At 41.8% G+C, this 23,999-nt stretch overlaps 1 protein-coding gene across 1 annotated transcript in view; it reads right to left on the bottom strand.

Moving 5' to 3' along the window:
- Positions 1 to 23,999, bottom strand: part of LOC130186093 (LIM homeobox transcription factor 1-beta-like) — a 53,976-nt gene that overhangs the window by 5,671 nt on the left and 24,306 nt on the right. The window contains exons 3-5 of the mRNA XM_056402827.1: positions 1,252 to 1,484; positions 973 to 1,148; positions 60 to 137 (exon numbers count right to left, since the gene is read on the bottom strand). Of these exons, the coding sequence (XP_056258802.1) occupies positions 60 to 137; positions 973 to 1,148; positions 1,252 to 1,484 (487 nt within the window). The remainder of the gene's footprint in view (positions 1 to 59; positions 138 to 972; positions 1,149 to 1,251; positions 1,485 to 23,999) is intronic.

The raw sequence follows: 23,999 nt of genomic DNA, 5'->3' as shown, positions 1-23,999 counted from the left end.
ACATGATGCTAACGCAGCATTACCCGTGTATACAGTGTTGACAGCTTGTTGCTACTGACCTTTGCTCTCTGGTTCTGGAACCAGACCTGGACCACACGAACACTGAGTCCTGTCTCTGCAGCCAGGGTCTCTCTCACCTGTAAGTCACAGCACAGTCACACTCATCAGCCATTTTTACACATAAACTTCATGTGTGTAATGCATGTTTCCCAAATGACAGATGCCCATCGCTAAGTCTGGTTTTGCTGGAATTCAGGCACCTGGATAATGTTGGAGTTACATCAGGATTAAGTCCAAAGACCTGAGCTCTGAGGTTCCACCTGCAATAAACGAGGGTCTGAAAATATCTTTAATGTGACTTTCAATAAAGTCAACTGTTCAGGATAATGTCCGGATAATCAAGAAACACGTGAGCATGAACAACACACTGTGTTTTAACTGCATGTTAATTTATAAAATATCAATACATGTGGTATTAGATAGATGCTAATATTCTGTGTCTGTACCTTTCATATAGGTACAAAGTTTAATATTGAGCAAAGCAGCAGCAGTAGTAGTAGTAGTAGTAGTAGTAGTAGTAGCAGCAGTAGTAGTAGTAGTAGTAGTAGTAGTAGTAGTAGTAGTAGTAGTAGTAGTAGAAGAAAGTGATGCAGAACTGATTGAGGAATACTAAAGTTTATCACCAGTACAACCTGGGCCCATTTTAAAATAACCTCCTGTCCCTTTTTTCAGTCATGTGAGCTGCTTTATCCTACAGTATCTGAAACGATCAATAGGAACATAAAGGTTCTGTAAACAAGATTTTAAACATTAATACAGCACAACAACTATTCTCTATGTAAAGATGTGGTGGAGTAATGGCTTCCTGAGCAGAGAAAGAAGCCACTTTGTTTGATAGTTCCAATCTAGCCACTGAGCAAAGCTTTAGTATGCAGTATGAAAGTAAAATATCTCACTATACTCAACCCTCACCTTTCTGCAGGGTTTGGAGGAGACCTCAAAGGACGCCTTGAAGGCTCTCCTCTGCTGGGTGGTGAGGATGGTGCGTGGTCGTTTGGGCCGGCGGGGGTCTTTGCCGTCATCGTTGCCTTTCCCTGCTGCAGGGCTCTTCTCTGACTTCACATTCACATCCTCATCCTCACTCTTGTCTATCACCAGACACAGAAAGAATGAGACCTATCTATATATATCTATATGCGTTGTGAAATTCTTCGGGTTTGTAATTGTCCTCTATAGAATCCACAGTGTTACCTGAGTCTGAGTTGTCTGGACTGACCGAGCTGAGCAGCTTCCTCTCTCTCTCATAGTCACTCTTGCACAGCAGCTGACCTTCTTTCAGAACAAACTGGTCTCCTTTGCACAGCTGGCGCTCGCAGACACAGCAGTAGAAGCAGCTCAGGTGGTAAACGCTCTCCAGAGCTCGCATTACCAGCTCTGTGGGTGCTATCTTCTCCAGACAGCCGCTGCACTTAGTGGCAAACAACCTGTGGACACACAGGGAGGAGAGTTAACAATGCGGACTGCACTACATAGGGACAAAGAGGTACATTCATCCAGTATTTTCCAAAAAAAAAAAAAAAAATTCCATTCAACTTCCAAAAACTGAAAACAACTTAGTGTAGTAGAGCTCCCATTCCCACCCCTCCAGTAATGACTTTTTAAAGGGCTAGTACGTTTTCTTTACCACCAACTGTGGTTTCTTGCTGGGAGAAACCATGCAACGACAATCACCACCACCCGCTGATTTTCGCGTAGCCACTGTTGCGTTTACAAGACATGAGGTTATGATATGTCCTCTGAGCAGCTATGTCTTCAGGACAGACTGGAGGCTACAGTGAGTCGCTATCGGAAAGTGGCGAGACTGGCTGGGGCCAGCTGGTTAGCATGCTAACTTCAGTAGAAGAAAAGAGTTAACATTGGTGTTTGTTTCCACCTCTGGTAACAGCTGTTGGTGAGTAAAGGAATGAAGTTTAATGCTGAACTCTCAATATCTCTTCCAGACTGGTAAGTACACAGCTGTTAATGCTAACGTAAGCTATGTAGCAATAGCAAAACTTACAAATAGTTCCTTGACACACTACTCTCTGCTTAGGCATTGTCCCTTTTCCCAGTAAGAGATCCTGAACTTGAATTCTGGACCTTGTGCCTGAGAGTATCCAGTTACCATTATGTTGCTATAACACTGGGTTGGTACGTCCTCCTCAGAAAAGACAAAGAGCTGGTGACAACACAAGTGAGAGGAGAATGCAAGAACATTTAGTCTTCTATGAGAGAAAAAAAAGGAAAAGCTGGCAAACCACCATGCTTTTCACCCTGCATATACTGTACAGTGTGTCATTACTGTATCCTGCAAAACCAGAAACCAAAAAAGAAGCCAGATGTGTTCGGGCTAAATTCATGAGCTCCTACTTGGCACTAATTTTTAACCCTTTCAAGCTCTCTGCATGTGAAAGGCTTTTTGATGTTGTAATGGGCCCACACGGGGCTCAGATGGAAAGAACAGGGACAATTTTCCAACCGCTCCCCACAACCACCTAATGAGGAAATATGTGATCTTTTAAACAAGGAAGTGGATGCTATTAGATGAAGGAATATTACTGAACCAGTCTGTTCTGAGTCAAATTCAAGATGCTTGATTTAATTGCCCATTACTCTTTTTTTGTTGTTTATTGAAGGTGCCATCAAATGAGCCACAAGTGAATTCCAACTCATCAGACCACAAGGTGAATGGTTTCAAATGCGAAGTTAAACCACAATTAGGAGAAACAATCTATATAACAGAAATTTAGAATGGAGAGAGAGAAAATAATAGGTTTTTAAAATGTCACTGGCTGCACGAGTTGCAATGTCATCTCACTTCCGTTATATCTGAATTCTATTTACTTCAGTTGGCACCAGCAAACCCAGCCTCCTGAAAACAACCCCTTCACCTGCGAAGTCGGCCTCCTCCCAGCCTGTCCAGTCGGCTAGCCTCCAGTCTGCACCTAAGCCTGCTCTTCAGTCCATTCAGCTTGGGTTTGAGAGAATTAAACCTTCTAGTCCTGAGCCGTCTAGTCCGCAGTCTGCTCCTGTCCCCAAGCTGACCAGCCTCCTGTCAGGTTCAGACCCTGAGCAGTCCCTTTTCTGGAGCTCTTACTTCGCCAAAGCATAACACATTCAGTGCCATTGTTTCATGAATGATATCTTTATACAGTAGTTTTATACCATAGCAATGGTATAGGTAAAATTAGGAAAAAACTGGTCATGGCAAATAAATGAACGTAGACACTTGGTTAAAGTCAGGTAAAGAGAATGGTCACAGTAAAACATTATTTGGTCTCCTGAGAGAAGCCTATCCACCACAGTGACCTCCACACCATTTTCCACAGCACTATATAAAGGACACACTCCTTCCTGCATTGGTGCTGGACATAAATTATGAGGTGTTCCCAAGTGTTCCATCAGTCAGCACAGACTTGATTAATTGCTTGTTTGATTTTTTTCAATATTTAATCCAAACCGTCATCTTTCCCTAACCTTAACCAAGTGTTTCAGTCGCCCTAAAGGCTGGAGTGATGCTTGAGTAAAAGAAATCTTGTCCCACTATGTCTGAAGCCTGAAATTCTCATTATGAATGGCAACACTCGAAGGTGGGGCAAAAAACCTGCCAACATGGAGAGGGGTGAGACACAAAACGTGTGCACCAGGGGTATTCAATTAAAATTGATAGAGGTCCAGTTAATCAAAATTTCCTCAAGCAAAGGTCTGGAACGTTGGTCGTTACAATTCACCAAAAGTCTCAACCATTTTTATCACGACAATCACAACTGAACAGCTTGACACGTCCTTTTCTCTTTCTTTCCCTCTTCTGTCCCGCTTTTCCCACCGATTTCTCAGACATCGTCTCTCCTCCCTGTGTGGATCTCACTCACTGACTCGAGTCTCAATGACTGGCTCATGTGACCAGTGCCGTAAAAGGCTAATTTAATAATTCTCAATAATTTATAGGTTATAGGTCCAGGTGTGGATATGACGGCGTCTGGGTCTGCATGTATTAGTGACTTGTGGTGTATTCTTGTGGACAGTCTCTCCTCAGTTGTAACACACACAAAACGTGAGCAGTAGCTGTGCAGTTGTAAACCTATCTCCTAAAATTCTGTTCATACACAGCAAAACTGTTTTCCCAATGACACAAGTCGCTGGCTGATGATGTTCAGAGGCAACGTTTTGTTGAATGAATGAAGTGTTACATTTATCAACAGCAGCCAGTCATCAGGAGGTGGTTGGAGTGGATGGCACCTGACTGTCACATCTCCATCCGTCTGTGGTTAGGTTGAAAGAAAGATTAAATATTTACATTAAATGTAAATGAACAGGTTGTGAGCCTTTTCTGTAAACCACTCCTCCAACCTGAACAACCACACAGGTCGTTTCTTCAACCCTCTGATACGACCCATAGGAGTGTCTCCTGAAATAAAGCCCCTACGGCAGCAGGCGTACCGGACCTCGGTTGTCATGGTTACAATAATAAACATGCAGACTGTAGCGAAAGCACTGTACCTAACTTCGTCGCCACTATTACTATAATAACGGTCATGGCTTGGTTAGGTTTAGGAAAAGATCGTGATTCGGGTTAAAATAGTACTTCCTCAACATTAAATGGTCTTTGTTGTCATGGTTACAATATTAACAACGTGGTTAACTCCTCCTGATGTGGACTTTGTCTCTTTTCATACTACGTCACAACTTTTCCCTTTGCTCCTGTCATAATTACTGTAACCATTAGGTGTTGCCTAGCAACAAAACGTAACTATGACATAACAACCTGCTGCACAGACATGGGCTCTTTTGTTTTTTGTTTTTTACGGGAGGACAGTCTTGTATCAAACCTGTGCTGTGAGATCAGATATTTTGGTGGAAAACAAATATGGTGTCTATGATTCTGACTGTGCAGTATCAACCTATTTGCGATTTGCCAAACATATAAATTAACAACATATTCTAATTATGTTAATAGGAAACATGATCCGGTCGCGATTATGTTTCCTCCCAAACATCTTGACTGTTGCAGATTAGTTGCATATAGATCATTTCTAGGAGACAGAGTTGGCAGCTGTATTGACACTGAAAGTAACAACACTGTCAGACGCAGTCAACGACTGCAGCTCACGACGGTTGAAATAAGTGCAGAGACGTAGAGATGCTGCAGGCTCTGTGTTCTCCCTCAGAGGGATTGTCTAAAAGCATCCAGAGTGACGTCCTGTTGTCTGGACTCACAGAGGGTGCTGTGTGTGGATTAGGTCTATAGCATTAGTATGATGACCACAAGCTGTAGAGCGACCAGCGACTGGAGCCAAGACTGGGACTCAAGAAGAAGCCACAGCCAGCACAGATCTCTATAGACACATTCTTCCTCCTGACAGCTCAGAGAGAAAGTGAGAAAACTTCCCAGACAGAGAGAGAGATGATAGAAGCCAAGGAGAGAGAAAAGATGGACAGGGAACAAAAGACAGAGAGAGATTTGTGTTCAGGGTCTTTTTGGAAGAGTTAACGGTGTGGGGGGTGTTTGTGTGTGAGTTCGGGGCAGAGTTAGGCTCTATGCAGTAAAGAGATACTTTCTTTTCTGTACCTCCTTGCCCAGGATTGGACATTGGTCACACTACATGCTGGTACTGACTGAAACAGAAAGATTTTCAAAAAGGCCAGAAAAAGAACTTGTAAATAAAAAATATATAGTTTGACTAAGAGATCATAAAATTCAAAAGGTTTTATCCTCTTGGGAACATTTATGCACGCAACAGATTTCATTGCAGTCTGCCTAAACACAGGTTGTAGCCTATGGGAAGATTACAATTTGGCCTCAGGTCACAAAAGCTTTAGTTTCATGGCATCTGGCCAGAAGTAGTTCTTAAGATATTTTCTGTAGACCAAACCGACAAACATCACCAACTCTTTCTCATGAAAATGACCTTTATTACTAATTGAAGTCCCATAGTATAAAGGTAAATGTCCATGTGTTGTTTGATTATACAGCAGTCTTGGTTCTATAGTAATACTGTGAAAGTATCAAAGCGCTCAATTTTGAGAGCTAATCAGAAAAGAGGCGCAGAGGCTCCTCTCTTCTGATTGGCTCACTGACCTGTTGTTACTAGAGCTCCAGAGAGAAGCCTGAGAGAGGAGATGTAAAACTACACTGAGATGGTTTTTGGTTCTTAAAACCACAAATATATCTTCTGATGGATCAACACTTCAAATAAAACACAGAAGAAGAGGAAAATATGGAGCTTTAACATCAGTAAATACCTTTGTAGGGAATGTCATATCTATAGTATATCTATCTACATAATGAGTAATGTACATATTGTACATAATGTTTGCACTGGCAGTATCTGCAAACTGAAATTGCCGACACAAATGCAAAACATTCACTGATAAAACGCATAACATTTGCCACATTATCAGCTCTTTGCAACTCAAGCTTGGTGAACGCTTTCATGGTTATGTTTAGACAACTGGAAACATCTGGGTAAGGTAATGGTCACTAGTGTGCTAACATTATAAGTAGCAATGCTAACACTATGATGTGTAGCAGGTATAATGTTTGCCATGTGCTAACATTTGCTAATTAAATACACAAAGTACAGTTGTGGCTGATGGTAATGTCGTCACAATCACAATGGCGACTAGACTGTCCTAGTTCGAAGGTCCTGACAGAGAGCCTGAGGATTACACTGTTAATTGTAAGTACTGGGTTTCAGCTCAGTTCAACAGCTAATGGTACAACTGTTCAAACCAACAGTCTTAAAACCTCAAGTTTTTGTGAAAAAAAGTTATCTGTTGTCGACGTTGCTTGGTGACAGGAGCCACGCTTTGTGATGCAATGCTGAGGCACTCTGTGGTCTATGACAGCTACGAAGGACCAAGTCTGCTTCCATTCCACATTGTCACGTTTTGCTTTTAGCCAGGCAGCAACTTTTCTATTTCAGCCTTTTACACATTTTTTCTATGAACACTTCTTCAACTGAAATTGCAACAAAAACAAACTTACTGAAAACATATTTTTATGGTGATCCTTCCAATAATTGTGAGACAATTTACTCTTTTTACATTGACAATAGATCAAATCACTTTCTGTAAACTCTTCCTGCAAGTGATGAACAACAGCAACCTGCAGCTCATTGTTTCAGTTTAATAACCCCCAGCTTTATCTGCCCTCACTGCTCTCATCATTAGCAGAAAGCTCCGCTACACTTTGGTGTAAGTGATGTTGTATGATGAGAGAGCAGCGGAGGAGGCAGGCCGAGTGCTGAATCTGGAACAGGGTTAAAGGAGGGAGGTAGATCCGGGGCAGGTACAGAAAGGCTCAATGTTTGAACAGCTGCACACCTCCTCCTCCTCTGACCACCCTCCTCTATTCAACAGCTCTTTCTCTCTGCTGTCCACCTCCCTCCTTCTTCTCTCTCCACCTCTGTCTGTCAGAAGCTGACAGTCACACAATGACACACAGAGTGTAGGAGACGGAGACACGTCATTGTAGAGGTCAACCACTAAACTACGAGCATCTTTTCAATGTTGTTTGTGGTTGTTAAAAACAATATTTTATGAGTCAAAATATAATATACTTCCAAGTGTATTGTTTGACATACATGCATTATATAGAGTCAGCATGTGTGTGAACCATAGACTGTAAATAAAGATGGGCGTAGCCTCTGTGACATCACCCACAGGTTTCTGCAGAGCAGATATGAAGCTCAGAGGGAGCTGCTCCACTGTCGCCATCTTGGCAGAGTCTGACTCTGACTCTCAGGTCAAAACACCTCTGAGACCAAGACAATGTCTTCAGACTGGACTGGAGACTGTTTCTGTGTTCATATTGGCGACTGTATTTTTTCCATTGACAGCTTCCTTCAGGCCACTCTGTGCAGACATAGACACAATATCAGTTCCCATCTATCTAAGCTGTGACCCTGCAGCATTGATAAGAATATTGATATTTGCTGTTGCAGTTTATTTGAATATAAATGTGATTTCTTGGAGACAGTGTTGGTTGGTCGGTTGGTTGGTTGGTTGGTTGGTTGGTTGGTTGGTTGGTCAGCTGCATGGTCTTTATAATGATGCAGAAGGCTTTGGTTACGGGATTGCTCACCACACATGGCTGACACATGGACCCACACTGAGCTCAAATGGTTATTATGATCTTAAAAAGAAAATGGCCGTACATTGTCAAGCTGTTGTGTATTACATCTGTTTTAAATTCAACTGTTGTGAAGCCAATCAGAGGACAAACACAATGAGAAATATGAATGTCAAGAAAAAGAGAAACTAAAAACCACTGAAAATAAGAACAATGATGAGAAAATAATAAAACATCTCTGACTGAAGAATTAAAAAAACTAACAAAGCTATAAATGCAGTTTGTTTAAAGCAAACAGTGACGCTCACACCAGATGTGACACGAGAGTAAGATGATGAAGACAATCACTTTATTTATTACGACACAGACGACTTAACGCACAATGATTTGTGACTACAGTTACAGTTTTTCATCGTTAACCCACATTTCTCTACACTGAGCTCTAAACTCCTCACACAGCTCTCATTACCAACATGCAGCTTAGCACATCCAACATGCTCCAATGCACCACAACACTTGATCCACGTCTCAGGATCAACTCTGGACCAGAACTCTGAGTGTCAGTCAGAACACACTGACCTAACAGCACTAACAGCAGCTGGCAGTACAACATGGATCACTGTGTTTGAAGTAGCTTTTAATTATTGATTTGGCATAAACCAAGATTCCATTGCAATAAAAAGAACAGCACTAATTTATTGCATGGGTTGCAGCAACTTACATCTTACATACATCTTACCGAGGGTGTCACAGAAATTTGTAAAATGTCAACATATGCCAGTAATGTAATGCAAAACCCTATACAGGTGGAAACACTCTCTTCTCACACCGGTGAACATCCAGGAAATGGACATTGAGATAGTGGACCCTTATAAGTACCATGGTGTTCACCTGAACAATAAACTGGACTGGACTCACAACACTAGTGTACGCTACAAAAAAGGACAGAGCAGGCTGTATCTGCTCAGGAGACTCAGGTCTTGGAGTGCAGGGGGAACTCCTGAGGACCTTCTATCACTCTGTGGTGGCATCAGCCATCTTGTATAGTGTGGTCTGCTGGGGCAGCAGCATCTCCACTGCTGACAGGAAGAGAATGAACACACTGATCAAGAAGGCCAGCTCTGTTCTGGGATGCCCCCTTGACCCAGTTTGCGACAGAAGGATGATGGCTGAAGCATCATCCTTGTTGGAGAACATTTCCCAGCATGCAGGCCTGACAGCACTGAGCAGCTCCTTCACTGTGTGAAGGAGAGATACTGCAGGTCCATGCTGCTATTTTCTTGTTTTTTTGTGATATTTAATGTCTTATTGTACATACTATATTATTATATTATTTATCTTTTTTAAGTACTTGATATTCTTTCTTTGTGTTGTCAGTTCGCTGCTCTAACACTGTAAATTTCCCCACTGTGGGAATAATAAAAGAATATCTTATGTTATATTCACAATGCAAACAGGGTAGCTACACATATAGAAATACAACAGTGCTAATCAAACCTGTCTTTTACATTTGTCCATGACTTTTCATCTTGCAGCCATAGACTGTAAATAAAGATGGACGTAGCCTCTGTGACGTCACCCACAGGTTTCTGAAGAGCGGATTTGAAGCTCATAGTGAGCTGCTCTACTGTCGCCATCTTGGCAGAGTCTGACTCTGAAAAATAGGTAAATTGGAGGGGTGTGTATGGATTTAAGTCTTAATAAAATGTAAACAGGTGAGTTATATAAAAAGCTGCCATGAAGGAGGAAATTAGTTTATTATAATGTTTATTTCTGCTGTAAAGTTGGACATTTTAACATGGGAGTCTATGGGGACTGACTCACGGTTGGAGCCAGACTCTAGTGGTCATTAGAGGAACTGCAGCCTTTGGTTCTACACTGTTGGCTTCATGTTTCAGCCTCAGAGGTGCAGCCTGATCCATCCCTGCACAGTCCTCTGCAGATACGTCCAGACATCGTAAATGTTCCACCTCCGTGAGAAAAAGAGTTCCTCTGTGGATTTGAGGAATGGAGAGCTAGGTGGAAGGAAAAGTAACTCCATCCTGGAATGGGCTGTAAGCCACCACAATGTCCCATACAATTACAAAAGCCTCTGGATTCAGGCTCATGATTGCTCACAATGTGATGCCGACACCCCTCTGGACAAGGACAGCCACTACTGCTCTGTTTCCAGTCCCATTGAAACCAGCCTCATCCACAGAGATGAATATGTGAGGTGTTGGTACTGGTGTCTGAGCTCCTTTACACAATGTGTCTTTCAAAGGACACAGTGAACAACTGCATCATCCTATGCTTTTTGAGAATTGGCCCAGTAGATGTAATGCTTTCAACACTTTCAACATTCCCAAATCTTGAGTTGTCAGCCAGCTCTGTGTCCTGAATGTCTCTTAGCTCCATGTTTTGTTAGTTATGACCATATCAGTGACATCAGTTTCCTGCTCTTAGATTTGTTTCAGCATCTGAGTGAGTGTGTTGTGTTTGCATTGCCAGATAAATCAGTGAAGTGTAGCAGCTCTGCTCTGGTCTTCTGTTAATTTGGGTCCAGAAATCTTAACACTTATAACCAGAACAAACCTAATGGTTTCATCTCACTTAGACTCTAAATAACTGGCTGTCACATCACTTCAAATCACACAAATCCATCTGCCTCATGATCCATGTCATTAACGAACCAAGTGGCATAACTACACACATTTCAACAGAGGCACGTATACAACTAAAACAACCATTATTATAAAACTGAGACGCAGCATTTCTGTGTAGTGCCTAAAACACATGAATGGAAAAACTATACAGAGAGTTCTCTCACACTGGACAATTACAGGTTCATTCTTCAGCACAGCAGAATGAGGAGTACCAGTGTAACTACTTTTTTTTTTTACATAGTGTTGCATTGTGGGTTGTTTGTAGCCTTAATGCTGCTACAGTCTGTCAGCTACAGTAAGTGTCCTGTTAGTTCAGTTTAACCTGCAGGAGTTACACACACACACACACACACACACACAATGAAATACTCACAGAACTACGTATATGCCTTTTGCACGGCTTTGCCACACACACAGACAAACATGCGTTAAATACACACAATGAAATACATATGCACATCACACCCGCGCTCGCATGTGTGCACATTTTGGTGCTCATTGATAAACCATGTGTTATGACATGTTCAGTCCGAGTAGCTCCTCCTCATCCTCCAGCCATCTCTCTGTGTCTGTGTGGCTCTATGAAACAGTGGCTCCACGGCCCAAAACCTGCCCATTTATACACATGACACATCATGATGGTGGTAGATGCTCCACTTTTTTTGATGTAAATGCAGCAGGATGTTGCAAACTGCAACACAGTTTTGTGTTAGTATTGTCACAACGTGATGGTTTTTACAATTGTATATAAATGTGCTAAGTGGGAGTTGTTGTCTTCTCCACCATTACTGTAAGCTCCTCCCGGTTTGAATTCCAGCCGTGTCAGTGGTTCAGGAAATCAAACAGACCCGGTGATTCTAACCGTTAAAAACAATGAATAAAGTAGTTTCACGGAAAAGTCAGGGAAGAGTTGGAGCTGAGATTGATGCTAACCTTTGTTCTGATTGTTTCTCTGATAACTTATGAACCAGATGTTCAGCAGGTTTTTACCAGCAGCTGAATTCTCCACAGAGGTGTCCTCCTCTCCACAATAAACACACCAGGGGATTAAAATCCGTAGAAACAATGAATAAAACAGTTTGACTTTAAAAATCTGAGCTTCACAGACGCTCTTCAGTGACACAGGACAGGACGTCTCCAGCAGCTGGGAGCTGAGCTGTCTAACATTTACTCAGCTTGTTTCTCTGATAACTTCAGGTCCAGACGTCCGACGACTAAAATCCTTCATCTGCTTCAAATATAGAGCTGAAAACCACCAAGGTGGAAAAAGTGTATGTGGCTTAAAACTAGTTAAAAGTCAATGTTGAGCTTCTGTCAGACAAACACACTGACACATGATCATAGAGGATTGTGATGTCACTGACAGGCGACCAATGAAACGTTACCATGATTAAAATCACAGATTCCTCTGGTTTGAGAATTGATGGAAACATTTGGGATGATGTAAGAACACAACTCAACAACATATAGAACATAGGTCCAGTTGTTTTTAGACATTTTAATGTGGAAAAGTTACAGATTAGAACTTTAAGTTTTCTCGCTGTGGACAAACGAGTCGTACAACAGACTTAAAACTGGTGAATGTGACAAATTCTCTTAAATCACTCCTATGACTGCTTCTTGTATGATGCCCAGTCAGACTCCTTAGAAGAACTACAGCTCTGTCAGTTTGTTAAAATGATCAGTATATTTATGCTCCTCTTTCTGTTTCGGACGCTCCATGAGCTGATGTATAACACAACACTAAATATTGGTTACAAACATGAGATATCTCATAATCCTAAAGGCAGATTTATGCTCCCATAGGGATAAATCTTTAGATTTTAACGACCTCTCCTCAGCACAAACTTTACATTTTCATTTCTACAGCTGCTAAAGCTTTAAAATAACAAGGATCTGCAGTTGGTTCCGTCTCAGACATGTGGGGCTATTGAGCCCTGCAGCTTCAAAGAGCAGCTAGTGAGGCTGTAGACTTTAACAAACCACTTCTGCCGAGGCTGTAGACTTTTAGTCTTGTTTGTTTTAAACTCTTGTTTGGTGCAGCTTTCAATGCCAATGAACTTTTGTTCCAACAGTGCTCAGTGGTTCGTTTCAGTGAGGGCCCTGGACCACCACTGCTAGGGGCAGCCTCTTTGGAGGAGCCTCCCTGACCCCCCTGGCCCTGCGCCCTATGCTTCCACACTGCTCCAGTGGCTTAACAACCATAAAGAGGTGCAGGATTAAAGTGGATAAGAGGAGTAGAGAAAGGATGAAGCAGGAAAAACAGAATGTGTGTGTTCCTTCACTGTTCTCTTGTTTGCTCTCCCTCCTCAGGGAGCTGGGTGACCTGAAGGAGGAGGCCGGGTGGGTGGGTGGTGGCTTCAGGCTGGCAGCTTGTTGGAGTTTTAATTAGTAGGCGTAATTAAAAGATGGTTGTGAAGGAGGCAGAGGGAAATAAAAGCAGGATTCAGAGAGTGGGGATGTGCTGTTTGCTCAGCCAAAGCTCAAGAAGTCAGAATAAGGCGTGGGGATTCTCTGGGGACTCACTTCAACATGTTTGTCAGCAGGGAAATGATCTCAGCCCCTCATTCATTCACCTTCTGGACCGTCACTGCACCCTGAACCAGTCTGTCAGAGGTGGTGAGGAAGAAGGAGGAAGAGGAGGGATTTGGTGAAAGTGAAGGTGAGGAAGGTTAATAGAGAAAGGAAATCATCATTTTATCCTTTCAAGCAGAACACATACATAGTGTCATGCACATGACCAAAAGTATGTGGACACCCAAACACAGACTCATTCTGCTCCTGGATCAGCCTCCACTCTCCTGGTGTCAGTGTTTCCTCCAGAACCTGGCTGCAGGGACTTGAACACGTTCAGCCATAAGAGCTTCATGGCCCGACTCACAGTCTGTGTTCCACTTGGTTCCTGAGGTGTCGGGATGAGTTCAGCTCTGTGCAGACCAGACAAGTTCTTCCACACCTAAACTAGTTTGTGGTTTTGGGTATAGGGGCACTGTCATGTAGAAGCTGGTGTACCTGCTACATTTTATTTACATATTGATTCTATTGATATATTTATATTTCATTCAGTGCTGGTCTGTTGTCATTTTTGCATTAACATGGAGAACTGTATTGTTTGGTGAGGTGTTACTTGTCCTCTGTCTTGTGTCTTTGAACCTCTCAGGTCCTTTCACTTCTCCTTTTTAAGTGTCACTCTGTCCATTAGCCAATCAGAGACAACCAGAGAAAAGGGTGAAAATAAAATAAAACAGACACTAAGTGCTGGTTGTTCAGTAAATAACAATATGTGTACAATAACGAGTGTGTGTGCGTGTGTGTGTATATATACCAAAGGTTCTTATATATGATCCTACTAAGAAATGGATTCCTTCATTTAATAGTAGGATGTGAAATTGAACACCAGTAAAAGTTTATTGAAAGCAACACATTTAATGTTTTTGTTTTGTTTTTACTTTTTTTCTGTAAAACATCCCTCTTTAAGAGGACTGATGGATAAGGAGGAATTTAAGGTAGGTATTTAAACATGATGGTTAAAAAATAACACAACATTTATAGTTATTTTTGATCACTACGTTGTACAGTATCTGTATTGTATACAGATGCAGTTACTGTTGAGGCTGTGTGTTGTTTAATGGATGAGGGTGTTTTCTGAGTTGGCTCATGCTGTGTGTGTTTCTATGTGTTTTCTTCAGCGGCAGTGTTCTGTTCTCAGACACCGTAATACAGGGAGAAAGGAGCCATTGTGCATTAGAGCTCAGAGACAGTGGAAAAATTGCATTGTGGGGAAGTGCTGGTTGCCATGGCAGCTGTTGGCAGGCTGTATGATATTAAATCTTGGCTGTGATGGAGCGGTGGTGGACACCCTGCATGAGGTGGGTGAATCCTCTTGTTCTCAGGAGTGTGTGTGTGTGTGTGTGTTGTACATTTGCATGTATATAAATTCCTCAGCGCACATCTCCTTGCACATTATCCACTCAGTGAGCACTTTATTAGGAACAGCATACTAACACTGGATAGCTCTTCAGTCCTTAATGTCATGTTATGTGGGGGGGGAGCCGTTAGCCGTTAGCCGTTAGCCGTTAGTAGAAGGTGAACTGTGGCCATGAAGGATGAACATGGTTGATTCCAAGCTCTGACCATACCATCTGCTGCCTCAGCACAAATCCAGATCCGTCAGACCTTAGGCCTGCACTACGAAGCAGGATCTGAGGTTATCGAGGTAACTTCAGTTTCAACTCTGGGTTTTCAGTCCTATGACGGTGGTTCACTTGTTACCGGGGTAAATCACCATGGTAACTAATGCTGAACTCCTAACCTGCTCCATCATGTCAACAGGCAAACTACTGACCAATCAAATCACTGGAAAAACGGACTCATTATTCCTACAGGATCCTGACAGGGACAAATGAGTTGACAATAAAGTGATCAATATTTACGAGCAGTAGATAGAAATTATAAATCAGTGGAATAGTTTTCCTGTTTCAGTCTTTCCATGTGTCACTCTGGTTTTAAAACAAAGCCTCTAAAAAATGCACAGAGAGTTTATCACTCTACATAAATAGCCTATATAATAACTATTATAGCTTCATTTTAATTGAACAAATATTCTTTAATCCGACGGATTCCTGACAGTGATGAAGCTTTCACTCTCTTCTTCATCACTGCAGCTCATATAAACATGAGGAGACTCTGTGACCACAACTGGAAATAAAAACTAAACCTCTGATAGTCTTTGATTAGAACAATTAGCCACACACTGTTAATTATTTCCATGGTTATAAATGAACATTTCAGTCAGACTCATCAGACATCAACTACTTCTCTTTTCTTTCTCTCTGCAGCAGAAACAGTCTGACATTAACTTTAACTGTTTTATCTGCAGCTCATGTCCATCACAGTTTGTTCATCATCAGACTGACGAGTGAAAATACTCAAACATCATGCACTTATTTACAATACATCTGAAGTCTGACTTAAATAGAAATTATATTTAGACATGGAAATAATATTTTTATTCCAGTCATGTGATCATGTTGTTCACATTTCACCTTGTTGAACATCGCTTTTGGACGTTGCTATAACCAAACTTGCTGGCAAGTGTCAGTGCTTCTTCTCATATCATTGAACTTCATGAACTCCATTCATGGATCAGGTGATGTTGCTTATAATTAACAACCCCGCCTCTTTCGCATGAACACGCCCACAGCTAAACCCAGGGTTAACTGAGCTAGTTGATAACCTGCTTGATAACTAAAAGGTATCCATTTCTCTGGTCTTGGTGACAGGAAGTGGAACCGGATGTGGTCTAATGCTGTTGTAGGTTGGACGTGTTGTGGTTATCTGAGTGACCGTAGCCTTTGTGTCAGCTCCAGCCAGTCCGTCCATTCTCCTCTGACCCCTGACCTCTGACCTCTGACCTCTCTCATCAATACAAATGCTTTTTTTTGGGGGGGGGGGGGCTTTTTATGCCTTCATGATAGCACAGTAGAGAGAGACAGGAGATGGAGAGGCAGAGAGAGGGGGAATGACACGCAGTAAAGGCCGTCCGATGCGGGATTCGAACCGGGGCCAACTGCAGCGAGGACTGTAGCCTCTACACATGGGGCGCCTGCTCAACCCACTGCACCACTCGACGCCCCCACACTGGAGGCTTTTTGTTGCTGGCTCAAACCAGATCTGGATCTGCAGGATTTTAGGAACTGAACTGCTGCCACATTATTGGCTGATTGGATAATTGCATGAGTGAGCAGATGCACAGGTGTTCCTAATAAAGTGCTCAGTGACTTACAGTATATGTGCGTGTTTGTGCACACTTATTTACAGAGCATGTGCGTATGCTGAGAGTTTGTTCCTTATTCAGGACTCAGCAGAGCGCAGAGTGCATTAAACTCTAGGACTGACTCCTTCCCTGTTGGAGCAGCAGGTGAGGGCGATTGTGTTTTCCACCACTACAGCAGCTGAGTGGTGCTGTGAAGAGGACAAGGAGGGAGCTGAAGTGGGAATTGTCTTCCCTTGGCAACAAAGCAGACCCGACGCTGATGCCAAGTCCCACACAGAGAGAGTCAAAGAGAAGGAGGGGGAGTCAACAGCCCAGAGGTCCTCAGGAGAGCCTCAGGTCAGTGAAAGAAAAAATGCAAATCAGATGCAGAAGCAGACATGCAGTTGTAGGATCTGAAGAATGGATAGTTTTAATCAGGTTGTTTAAAGAGTCTTAAAAGTGTAGTGGTGTTCCCCTTTCTCTGACCTGCAGAGTACACAGGAATCAGCTGCTCTCACAGGGGTAAGGTTCTTACAACTACTTAAAGAGGAGCCCTATTTTATTTGATTTTATTTTACTTTATTTTATTTTATGTTTTAAGCTCAGCCAACATTCAGTAAGAAGTAAAAAAGTTTTGTTTTTTAGGATGGAAATAGTACATCAAGTGGAGGCCAAACATCTGTCAACACCAATGTGTGTTTTCTTACTGTTAAGTAATTGTCAATCAAATTTTGATGAAAGTTCTGTGTCTCTCTTAAAATGCTCCTCTCAGTAGGTTGTGGAAGGTGTGAGGAGGAGTGCTGGGAGGGATGGGTAGCAGGTATTTGGATTTTTTGGATTTTGGATTTTTGTGATGCCTGCCCAAGTTATAATCTGGTTCTGTAGTGATCAAATAACCAAATATATTTTTGGGATATTGTGAGATTTCAAGTTGTTTTCTTTTTGGGGGCAATATTTACCTGGTTGGTCTCTGCTCTTATGGCTCCTGGTGTTTTTCCTCCCTCTTTCTTTCCCCTCCTGTTTAGGAGCTCAGGTGTAAGAGGTGTGGTACGAAGGTAGAGCCACACCTGAACCCACTTCCCCTGAAGGTGATACAGAGGGCTGGAGAAATCAGTTCTCTCTCTCTCTCTCCTCCGATGACCCTGTTCGGTTTTGGTTTATCTTTATTTCATCACTTGATTGATTAAATGTTTCACACTTCCACACATTCATGCTCTCAGCTCACCACTGATTTGACTGACATACTGTACATGTTCCACCTTAAACCTGTGTTTTGCTTATAATTAGTTAAAATACATGTGACGTGATTTAAACTTGATTTATTTGTGTGGTCTCTCTTGTTGCTTGTAGCTGGTTCATGACAACTGCATGTTTATTTGTAAAGAAAACACATTTTGAGTGTCTTGTTTACTTAAATGAATAATGAAGAACAATAAATAAAACTGGAAACTAGTCATTGTAATTTTAAAATGATGAGCTGAACTGTTGCTCACACATTTTATGAATTGGGTAATTGAATGAAATGCTGACGAGCCTGTACAAGGATGAAGACTGTACGAGGGCGAAGACTTTTTTGGTCGGGGTTCAAGTTCTGCTCTGGGTGCAGGTGAGGCTTTGGCTTTGGTGATGAGTTGTGATGGTTGAGGTGACAGAGGGGGGCCAGGGAATGAATGATGTCACTGAGTGTGTGTGGACTGATTGCAAATGATGTCTAGACTTTAAACCACAACAGAAAAAAACCCTTGGAGCAAAACACAGCAGAGAAGAGTTCAGCAGATTCTGTGTGGATCCTGTTCCAACATGCAACATGCTCCTGGCCACTGTTAGTCACTAATCAAGTTCTGTGAGTGTGTGCGCATCTATTTGTGCATCTATTTGTGTGTGTGTGTGTGTGTGTGTGTGTGTGTGTGCACTGTGGTAAGGGTGATAAACCAACAGCCTGGAGTGACTTGACAATTATCTGTGCTATTGTTCTTTTTTAACATAAGTCTTTATTTCTGCATGAAGCAACCACACGCAAACACGGACAAGCACACACACACACACACACACACACACACACACACACACACACACACACACACACACACACACACATAGAGACTAAACCTATGCCCTTGGTTTCACTGCTGCCAGTTACCTGCGCTCCTCACTGCTGCTGAGCTCACATCATAACCCTTTCGACTCCCCCACCCCTCCCTAGTTTTTCCATACAGGATGAAGCTGTCTGCTCTCTTTTCTGTCACATGCAGAATGCATGGCCCCAACTGTCTAGATGATAGCACTAATATTTAATCAATAAATTAGCCAAAAAATCTTTACTGTATCTGAAGCAATGGTTGTTCAGTGGTATGACAGAGCATTGTGCCATTCTCATGTATATGAGTATCATCTTTCAAGTGTGTTAAGGTATGAGACCCTGATGCCCAGCTGCAGACTGAGAGGTGGATACAGTTTAACAAACACACAGCCACTAAAGCACCAAAACACCACCACTGATTCATCACATGGCAGCTTAGCCACACCTGAGGGTGGCTAAATTAAGAAACTTGACTGCTATTATGCTGAAGCTAAGCGACATACACCACCCTGTAAATGTAATCTGCTCCTGCAGAATTACTGCAAATTAATTCAGTGTTTTATGAATGAATCAGATTGTGTGGGTGACTTTAAAAATGATGCAGACACACAGCACAGAGACTCGTGCTGTATATAAGCGTCTGATACATCAGCATGAAGTGGTAATGACATGGTCATGATCAAACCATCATACCTGTGCAGGTCCATGAGTCTGTTACGCTGTAGTAGCACACTATCCTTGTTTTACTCAACACTGTGATTAAACTGTCTTTCTACAGTTCATGTCAGTAAGACAATATATTCAAGGTTATAAAGGTACTGGGTCGTAAGCACATTCATCTCATTTTAGACTTAGAGTTATAAATTCAAAATGAGTCAGGTTCCAGGGTGGCCCACAGTACTGAGTCTGCACTACTGGAGGTCTACAATGACCTGTTCCTCATTGTTGATTCTAGTCTCTGTGCTGTCTTTATTTTACTGGACCTCGAAACTGTTGATCGCACCTTCTTAATAGACCGGTGTTGGTGTTGGTTCACCTCCTGTCTCACAAATAGAATTTCTCATGTCCATAACATCTTCTCCTTCTCTCCAGCAAACTTGTTGTGTGGGGTTCCCCAAGGCTCTGTCCTGGGCCCCATTCTCTTCTTCAGCTACATGCTGCCATCAGGTAAAATCATTCAGAAACACAACATCTACTGCCACTGCTACGCTGATGACACTGAGCTCTGTCCCGTCTAACACCAAACCACCAGTTAAATCTAAACTCAGAGAACGCCTAGAAGACAGAAGAAGCTAGGAGGTTAAAAACTACCTCCAACTGAACCAGAACAAATCTGAAGTTGTTCTTTTTGGCCCCCAGGATTCTATTACACTGATCACCAGCAGCCCAGGTCAACTGTTCACCTACATTAAGTCTTATACTAAAAACCTTTGACTCCCTCAGGTTTGGCCTTCAGGTGAAGGCAAAGGTAAAATCCAGTTTCTTCAAGCTTCGTAACCATCACCAATATTAAACCTTTCCTCTGGTTCAGACACATAGAAAAAGTTGTCCATGCTCTCATATCCTCCCAGCTGACTACTGTGACTCCCTGTGTACTGGAATCAGTCAGTCGTCCTTGTATTTCCTACACCTCGTCCAGAACGCTGCGGCCAGGCTTCTGACCAGTTCCATAAGGAGGGATCATATTACGCTAAATGGATCAGCCCCTCCCTACATCATGGACTTTTCAACCCTGTACACTACATCCAAGCCCCATGGGCCTCCTGACTGCCCCACACGCAAAATGTAACCAAAGAAATGTTCTCACACTATGGAATAGCCAGATCCACCCCATCCATTGTCTCTTTCAAATCTTGGCTCAAAACACATTTATTCTAATTGGCATTCGACCTATGATCAGCTGCCTCCCTCATTTTGTTTGTTCTGCTACTTTGTTGTCTGTTGAAGTTTGATTTTCTTCTGTTGATTGTATTTTTTTCTTGAGCTCGTGGTCAGCTGTCTGCTTTTTTAAATGTGCTCTATAAATAAACTTGAATTTGAACTTCATACAGGCAGCCAGGCTCGTAAGACTGTTTGATTTCAAAGACTCAGCGCTGACTCATCATCCTGCAAACATCTTCTGACCTGTTTTTTTTCTTCTCACCAACATTTAGTCATTGAACTCCATTAGCAGACACATGGTATTGTGTCTTTATACAGTAACCATGGTTACTGAGCTACTTAAGGCAGAAGCTGAGTGAGAACACAGAGTATTTTTCTTGTTCCTGTTTACTCAGCTTCTTCACACAGACAATAACAATCGCAAGATCCAATATTATTCCAACTGTCGTGTAAACCAACCACTCCTGGCTGTTTTTATTTAAGTTTGTGTTTTAATCCATCATCTTTAGTCCACCGATACCTGGAAAAACACCAACTGTAGGTAACAAAAACATTGACTGTTTTGCTCCTTCAGTGAATAATGGCAGGGTTTGGAAATATATCACAATCTGACAGTAATAAGTCTCTGTAGCATTTTGAATCACCAGGAAAATTGACTTTAATTCAATCTAACAATCTGTAGAGTTGAAGTTCTAATCTGTAACTTTTTCACATTAAAATGTCTAAAAACAAATAGACCAACCTATATGTTGTTGAGTTGTGTTCTTACATCAGCCCAAATGTTTCCATCAATTCTCAAACCAGAGGAATCTGTGATTTTAATCATGGTAACGTTTCATTGGTCGCCTGTCACTGACATCACATCCTGTATGATCATGTGTCAGTGTGTTTGTCTGACAGAAGCTTTACACTGGTTCATAAGTTATCGGAGAAACAATCAAACAAAGGTTAGCATCAATCTCAGCTCCAACTTTTCCCTGAGTCTCTGTCCTCTGCACAGCGTCGCTCAAACTCTGACTTTAAATGTCAAAATGCTTCATTCAGTGTTTTTAACAGTTAGAATCACCGGGTCTGTTTGATTTCCTGAACCCCTGACACTGAAGGAATCCAAACCGAGAGGAGCTTATGGTGAGACAATTCCCATGATCCTACACTATTTCATGACATCACCCAAACCTGTCTTTTGTTATTGTATTGCTTGAGAGACCACTAGAGGCCGAAGTTACAGACTGTGAGTTTAACATGAAGGAGCAACAGCTGTACTTCGAGCTCCCTCCAGATGTCAGAGCTCCTTATCCTATCTCTAAGGCTGAGCCCAGACACCCTGCAGTGGAAATTCATTCCAGCTGCTTGTATCTGTGGTCTCATTCTTTCGGACACTACCAAAAGCTCAGGTCCACAGATGAGGGTCAGAATGAAGATTGACTGGTGAATTGGGCGCTTTGCCCTTTCACTCAGCTCCCTCGTCACCACTTTAGTCCGGTAGATCGCCTGCTTTAGCAACTCACTCCCAAACATGGCAGTTTTAAAAACATTTACAGACGTACTGCTTGTTTGACTATATTTCTACAATAAATTGTACTTTCTCCTTGTCTGTGCTTTTTCATTTATGTAAATTTTTGTGCTTTTTTGGCATAGAAACAATATGTATGCATAAACAGTCATAATTCCCAATGTAAAATGATCAAATATGGAGTCCCTCAGGGATACATTTTAGGTCCGTTCCTTTTTATTCTGTATATAAAGTATTTTGTGACCTTCTCCAGTGTTCTAGATAACATTTTATTCGCGGATGACACAAATTTATTCTTCTCACACAAAGATTTATGTGTTCTACAAAATAACCTAAATTAAGAACTGGTGGATATGTGGTTTAAATCCAATAAGCTATTATTAAGTATTAGAACAATACAAACTTCATTATTTTTAATTTCAACAGAAATCATGTTGAACATGTTAGTATTAAAAGAAATGATCAGGAAATTGAGAGAGTTAATTCCTGGGATTCAGATTGACGAATTCCTGAACTTTAAGGTCCATATTGATGAGTTGACCAAAAAGTTGTCTAAATATGTTGGTTTATTCTGTAAGCTGAGGCCTTTTCTACCACTTGAAGCACTTCAAACCCGATATCAGTCCTTATTTGAGCCTAAATTACTGTAATATTATATGGTGTAATACTTATACTAGTTATCTTGAGAAACTACAGATTCTACAGAAAAAAGTCATACGTATAATATCATTGTCCGCAGTAAATGCTCGCACTGAACCTCTTTTCCACTGTTACAGTTTTTTGAAGCTCATTGAATGCAATATTTTGCACAATGCTTGTATTATTTATAATGTTATATTATATACAAGTTAAATGACAGACTCTGACCTTGTTCCAACTTTCCTTCCCTCGCAAACATACAAGACCAGAAAATAGCAGGTGGATGCTGATGTGGCCAGAGTCAGCAGCAATGAGAAGGTCGTTAGTATTTATATATATATATATGGACTGATGGGATAGATTTTTGGGACCATTTAGTTATTCCATTTAAGGTTTTAGGTATTAGGTATTAATTATTAGGATTTAGGTATTTTGTGGTTGAAATTATATTTTGTACATGCAGTAACTGTGTCCCTACTCACTCACTTTGAAGCTTATTGAGATGTCCCATTTTCACCCATTACTATTATTATGTTTGTATACTTGTATTCTATTCTTTATTTTTCTGATTTGTGTGATATGAAAGAAAACTGTGGGATTTAACAGGGTTCTAGTTGGCTCTTGAATGTCATATTAAAACAACACATAATGTTCCTTTATATTAGGCATTAGCATGGCCCGGCCAGGCAAAGCATTGGCCGACTGAAAATGATGATGGCACTAAGAGAAGGCAGTCAGAGAAGAAGTTATCGCAATTCCTGAACCTAATTTCATGTCCATTCAAAACTAGTGGAGATATTTCAGCCTGGACCAAAGTGGTGGACTGACATACTGAGGTTACCATCCAGAGCCACTGCTTGTGACACTATCGTTGTCGCTGTAGGAGAGGGGTTTTTAAAGAAATGCCTTCAAACAGATTCATGAATGTGGGTTAAAGGTGAGACATAATTTCCATTCAGCATGTCTGTCAGTATGGACCTGCTCCTAATAATCATCCTGGAGGCTCAGGGACTTAGCAGAACTTATACCCTCATAAACAGGCAAAGGCTTTGAGCAGATCTGAAGAGCACTAAAGAAGGGGCGAGTGGAGGCAGACTTTATTTCCCAGGGGAGCCCTCTTTCCACCCCCAGTCACAACGTTTGTAAGAGGAAGAATACATTACTGCTGACAGTGCAGGTTGTCTCTTAGCGTCTGGTCTCCATTGTCCCAGGACGAGACGGCACTGACACTGGGTCTGACACCTGGTCTGACTCTGACCGAGTTTTCATGTAATCCTTAACCTCACTGTAGTCTGATAGCATGTGCATTTTACAGACATTATTTCAATCAAGCTGCTCATGGGCCAACAACTCCTCCAACCTCAGGAGGCATA

This window comes from Seriola aureovittata, chromosome 18, assembly GCF_021018895.1.
Source record: "Seriola aureovittata isolate HTS-2021-v1 ecotype China chromosome 18, ASM2101889v1, whole genome shotgun sequence".
NCBI classification, from domain to species: Eukaryota; Metazoa; Chordata; class Actinopteri; order Carangiformes; family Carangidae; genus Seriola; species Seriola aureovittata.
The sequence above is the reverse complement of the archived record's forward strand: the minus strand, read 5'-3'. Positions and strand labels throughout refer to the sequence as shown.